Source organism: Lactuca sativa, chromosome 5 (assembly GCF_002870075.4).
Source record: "Lactuca sativa cultivar Salinas chromosome 5, Lsat_Salinas_v11, whole genome shotgun sequence".
NCBI lineage: Eukaryota > Viridiplantae > Streptophyta > Magnoliopsida > Asterales > Asteraceae > Lactuca > Lactuca sativa.
The window spans coordinates 20,176,128-20,182,252 of record NC_056627.2 but is presented as its reverse complement, the minus strand read 5'-3'; the positions used below and the strand labels follow the sequence as shown (position 1 = coordinate 20,182,252).

General features: G+C 34.4%; 1 protein-coding gene across 4 annotated transcripts; it reads left to right on the top strand.

Annotated features, from left to right (window-relative positions):
• The first annotated feature begins 1,252 nt into the window (after positions 1 to 1,252).
• On the top strand, positions 1,253 to 4,603 carry LOC111914875 (heterogeneous nuclear ribonucleoprotein 1). Of its 4 annotated transcripts, none has more exons than XM_023910586.3 (5): positions 1,254 to 1,574; positions 1,728 to 1,797; positions 2,012 to 2,325; positions 2,417 to 3,587; positions 4,005 to 4,603. In XM_023910586.3, the coding sequence occupies exons 3-5, from the start codon at positions 2,074 to 2,076 to the stop codon at positions 4,016 to 4,018; spliced, it is 1,437 nt and encodes a 478-aa protein (XP_023766354.2). In that variant the 5' UTR covers positions 1,254 to 1,574; positions 1,728 to 1,797; positions 2,012 to 2,073; the 3' UTR covers positions 4,019 to 4,603. The 4 variants fall into 4 exon arrangements, with proteins under 4 accessions (XP_023766356.2, XP_023766354.2, XP_023766355.2 ...); XM_023910587.3 differs by having other exon boundaries at positions 1,692 to 1,797; XM_023910588.3 differs by lacking the exon at positions 1,728 to 1,797 and having other exon boundaries at positions 1,253 to 1,574.
• The last annotated feature ends 1,522 nt before the right edge of the window (positions 4,604 to 6,125 follow it).

Genomic DNA, 6,125 nt, shown 5'->3' with positions numbered 1-6,125 from the left:
AAGAAAGAAACTTGAACTTAGTGGTTTACCTTATATCACGAGGTGTAATAAATGTCCACTATGATCCTTGTGCCAAAGCAAAATCCACAACCGTTTCCAAGCTTATTTTTCTACTCACAACATCTTGCAATATAAAGATCATTAAAAGTTACAACCAAGCCACTGATTGTGTTTTATTAAAAGAAATTTAATGTGGTTAAAAAGAAGAATATAAACAACTAGTTATTCATGTAAAATAATTTTACCATAAACACATCAAACTCATCCATAGCTGAAATTGAGCTTTTGTCATCTCATGAAGTGCAAGTGCAAAACATAGTGATGAGAATGATTTCTCTCCTCCTGTTATGCACTATAAAGATTATTATACAAAAAGGTTAAAAAAAATGATAGCTAAACTCTATAGATTATCCCAATGTATAAAAAAGTGGTGATAGGAGTCATGTGGTTAACAAGTATGACTTGTGGGAAATATAGTTTTATAGAACTTATAGCACCCGGTTCAATTTGAGTATGTAAATAAACATATGCAACTCACTAAACTCCCGTATACATAAAAAACATGATGATAGCAACCAAATAAACCCACTAGGACATAAACACAAACACATGGTGTGCATGAGGAACTTAACTAGAATAGAAACCTGTGTGTCCCTCGATTGGAGGAGGGAAATAGGGGGGGAGGGTGGTAATCTAGGAATTCGGGGGTGGGGACGGAGGTGGGAAGGCTGGAAATTTCGAGGGTGAGGGCAGGGGATGCAATTCCTATACCGTTTGTCCTGTTGACATCCCTAAATTTCAACAAAGAAGTCACAAATCTTTTTTTTTTTTTTTTTTTTTTTTTAACGTGTACATTTTTTAGAGTTCTACATTTCACACCGGTCCACCGTGAATCCATGATTATTTTGGTAAACTCTTGAATTATGGTTATTTTGTTAAAATTCATTTAACATTATGTTTTTGTGATTTTCTCTAGAACTTTGATTAGTTGGATTTCATATTTGGAGACAAAGTTAATCATAAATTCATATACTAAACTAGTGAAACTTTTAGATGTCAATTTTAAAAATATAATTTATAGAATAAAAAACAACTGAAAAATGCATGTAATTTACCATTTGAAATATACTATGCACTCTACCGAATTATATATATGGCTGTACAATTTCATGTAAAAATCGCATAAAATAATATTGAACTAGATTTGGTTTTATTATTTAATTATTCAAATCCAAGATTTAAAAGCTCATCATCTCCTGTCATCTCTCTCTAGGCTCCTCCAAATATTCTTACACCAGAGGATTGCCCAAAACACACTGTCTCTCTTTCTCTTTCTCTCTCTCCTCTTTCTATTAATTTATACTATTCCCATCAATCCCAGCTACAAATTCCATTTCTTTTCATTTATATACACAAAGGAGTGGAGGAATAACCAAGAAATATGTAAAGTTTTTTTAGTTAAAATATAATAACAATACCTTGCCTTTGGGGAAGAAACCCACATCCACCGTTCTCAATTATATGCATATTCATTCTTAGATCTTACCCACCTTCAAATCAGACCTCCATTAATGGTAAGTGTATACAGAAACTAATTTTCTTGTGTAGATTTCCCTAATTTTGTTTTGTATTGATCGATTTCTGTGATCTATTTGAATTGTGGGTTTTTATGAATCTGAAATCTACTTGAGATTGATGTTTGAGGGATCCGATTTTCTTGATTTTAGTTCGTGAATACTCGGACTGTTTTCCGATCACTCTTTGGTACCCGATTCTTCCTAATTTTGTCCGGATAAGGTAAGCATTTACTTGTTTTAATCCTTTCTTATCTACATTTTGATCTGTTGAAACTGGAAATATGCATAATTGTGTTGTTCTATCTGCTTCTTCACTAAATTTTTGTTGGACTCATGAAATCTGTAGCGTTTGGATTGATTTGCATCGATATAATAGGGTAAAGTTTCGATTTTTAATCAGAATTTTGATATCTTTCATTCTGTCGTTGTTGTAGTTGAATTGGGTTAGCAACTCAGCACCCCGATTAGTTTTTAGTTGAGGGTTATATCCAATTTCATGGCAATTCAACATGGGGTTATAGTAAAGATGGAATCGGATTTCGGTAAACTATTCATTGGTGGGATTTCATGGGACACCGATGAGGCTCGATTGAAAGAGTATTTTAGTGGTTATGGTGAAGTTATCGAAGCCGTGATCATGAGAGATCGTATCACTGGTCGTGCTCGTGGATTTGGTTTCATCGTCTTCGCTGATCCCGCTGTTGCAGAGAGAGTCGTGATGGAGAAGCATATGATTGATGGTCGAACCGTAAGTTAATTCAAAAATTCTCTAACCCTAATTAATAACAATCAACAATGCGATTTAGATTCTTAATTTCATTAAAAAAAAAATCACACAGGTCGAAGCCAAAAAAGCTGTTCCTAGAGAAGACCACCATGGATTGAACTTGAACAGAAACAACAACAACAGCATTCAAGGATCACCAGGTCCGGGAGGTCGTACGAAGAAGATATTCGTAGGAGGATTAGCGTCAACAGTCACCGAGAGTGATTTCAAGAAATACTTCGATCAATTTGGTACGATTACAGATGTGGTGGTGATGTATGATCACAACACTCAAAGGCCAAGAGGTTTTGGTTTCATCACATTTGATTCAGAGGAATCAGTGGATCGTGTTTTGCATAAAACCTTCCACGAACTCAATGGCAAAATGGTTGAAGTCAAACGGGCCGTCCCAAAAGAGTTATCCCCGGGCCCCAGTCGAAGCCCGTTGGTTGGAGTTGGATTCAACTACGGGTTGACCCGACCCAACACGTTCCTCACCAGCACCTACCCGCAAGGTTACAACATGAGCTCAATTTATGGAGGTCGAACGGATAGCCGGTTCAGCCCGATTGCACAATCGGGCCGAAACGGGTTCTCACCGTTTGGGTCGTCCGGTTACGGGATGGGTATGAACCTGGACCCGGGTTTGAGCCCGAATGCATTTGGAACGACCTCTAACAACATGGGTTACGGGCGGGTTTTGAGCCCGTACTCGAATCGGTTCGTTACCCCTATCGGTTACAACCAAAGTAATGTTAATGTTAGAAACGAGTCGTTTATCGGGTCAACAACTCGAAATGTTTGGGGAAATGGTGGTGGGCTGACGAGCCCGGGTGGGTCCGGTCCGTATTTGGGTTCGGGAACCAACGGTGGGTTTGGAGTATTTGGAAACGGGTCGAACTGGGGTTCGAACCCGATTTCTACTCAAGGTGGTGGAGTGAGTTCGTCTGGCTACAATGGTGGAAGTATAGGCGAAAACAACTATGGAATTGGAGGTGGAGGTGGTGGTGGACTTGGAAGAAACAATGGGGTAACCCATGAAGGGTCTTATGGTAATTTATACCGTGGGGGTTCAATGTATGGTGAAACCACTTGGCAGCAGCAGCCTTCTAATAAGCTGGAGGGTTCGGGTCCCGGTCCGGGTTCATTTGGTTATGGGCTTGATAATTCGGAAGATGTCACAGGCAGAAGTTCTGAGGGCTATGTTGGTAATTATAGCATTGCAAATAGACAAACTAATAGGGGTATGTGTTATGTGTATGTCTAATTATATAAATAAGAAAATCACAAAATTGACCAAAATGGGTAGGAGTTATTTAACAAAATAGTAACATCTTTTTGGGGCTTATCACACAAAATGACCACCTATTTCACAATGAGCCTCCTTAGAAATTGAAACAATGTTTTTTTTATGGTCTACACCACAAAAACAAAAAAAAAGATATATTGCGAAATACTACATGATTTTTCTTCGAAGGCTTTTATAGTCGAAAAACAATTTCACAATTTGCAAAATGGTGGTCATTTTGTTAAAAATGCATCCCACCCATTACCCATATTGGTCATTTTTGTAATTATCTCTAGATAGCATATATTCGTTTTGCTTTACATGTAGATATGTTGGTTTTAACTCTGCTTTTGGTGAATGATTTACATTACAGGGATTGCTGCATAGAAGTTTTTCAAGATTTGCATACAAGAAAGAAGGTAACTTTTAGGAGGAAGTGTTATTTGGTAGAAAACCCAAACCCTCTTTAGTATACAACACGAGGCAGGTTTTAAGGCTATTTGATTTTGTGGATTCTTCAGAAAAAAGATATAAACTACAAGATTTGATGGCTTTTAAAAAGGGGATTGGATTTGGTGACAAATTATGAATTTTGAATTTTGAATTGACGTTTAGGTTTCCAGTTCAGCATGTGTTCTTGGACAACCCCAACCCAACCCAACCCCCCCCAGTAAGTTCCACTTTTGATGTGTTGTTGTGCATCTTTTCAACATGATGAGAGTGGTTAGATTTAGATCAAAATAATTTGTGTTTCTTTCTTTCATTTCGGATTTTATTTCTTCTTATTGTTGAGTTGTTGTAATGTCTGGTAAATTTGCCAGTACTTGATGATGTTGCTTTTCTTTCCTGAGAATGTACTTTTCAGCTTTCTGTTTGATTTACAAATTAAGTGTGAATGATTTAGAGAGATGTAATCCTTAACCTTTTAGGATTCTTATTAATTAATAAGTTGAATGAATGTTCGTTTTTTTATTTTTTTTTGTTCTTTCATCATCATGGTTTGTATGTTTATATATGTTTTTGAACGAGGTTTAAATGATCTCGTGACGTAATCATTTTCATCAGCCTTCTGTTCTTTAGACCATTTACTATGTCTAATCATTTAACTTGTTTATTTTAGTTTATGTTATTTGGGGTTCTTAAATATCTCTCTATGGCTTTGTCATTATGTTATTTTTAGAGCAACATGACAAAAGTAGAAACATAAACCCTACATTACCAATAGATGAAAACAGTATGGAAATATGTTCCAAATTTTAACAATATGGTGTAAAGGTGATGTTCTTCTTGTTCTATCAAGGAAGATCTATCTCTGAACTAAAATCTTTTTTCAGAACCGAATGAAATAAGTTAACATAATAACTTCGACGACAAACAAACTATGTTACTAATAGGGGTGTTCATGGTTTAGTTTGAAACTGTGAAACCGGTCAAACCGGGCATCGGTTTGGTTTCGCGGTTTGTATTTTTCTTTACAGTTTGGCTTGTGGTTTCAAATTTTCGAAACCGTAATGAATGGTTCGGCTTATGGTTTGAAAAGTTTTAAACCGAATAAAACCGGACCGAACCGTAGTGTGTGTATATATATATATATATATATATATATATATATATATATATATATATATATATATATATATATATATATATATATATATATATATATATATATATAACCATTAAAACAATGTCATTTTGATAGAAAAACAACAAGTTTCTTTTTATTCATTTGTTGCGTCTAAATTTATTTTTTCTAGTTTCCTAATGCAACCATGTCATATTTCGATTGTATGTTTTTTTTTTATTAAACCTTCAGGTATTTATATCACTAAGTGTGAGACCCATGTATTACATGAGTTTAATTAAAAAAAATAAATATAAAATTTTAATAATTTGAAAGGTTTGAATTTATAAGAAAAATGAGAAAAATTTGAATTATTAAAATTAGTGAGACTTTAATGTATTGAATACATTACATATATAAACATTTTCTAATAAATACCTTACATATATATTACCTTACATATTAAATGTGGAATTTTAATTTAATAAAATGAAAAATACAATAAAATGACAAGTGGAAAATAGAAAATTTAAAAATTGTAGAAAATGTCATGTGTTCAAATAAATGAGAAGATGACATGTGCCAAAAAAACCTTCATTTATTATAGTAGATATTGGGCTTGTTTGGCAGGGAGCTTTTGGAAGCTTTGGGAGCTTCTAGCTTTTAGCTTTTGGCAAAACGCTATAGTTTAAACAAAAAGGTTCGTTTTGCAGTACGAGCGTTTAGTTTTTAGTTTTAACAAAACGCTCCGATTCTAAAAGCTACTTCATGTAGCTTTTAACAAAACACTCTGAAGCTTTTGAAATCAATTTCCATAATTACCCTTAAAAATATATTTATACATATTTTTATTTTTAATAAATTGTCCTTTTATGTAATTTTATATATTTCAAAAGCTTCCAGCTACTTTTGCCAAACATTCATATAACA

Excerpts from the sequence above, each read along its gene's own strand:
- LOC111914875 (XM_023910588.3), top strand. The coding sequence starts at position 2,074 with ATGGCAATTCAACATGGGGTTATAGTAAAGATGGAATCGGATTTCGGT. Across the intron at positions 2,326-2,416 it reads ATATGATTGATGGTCGAACC|GTCGAAGCCAAAAAAGCTGT; the intron begins GTAAGTTAATTC and ends AAAATCACACAG.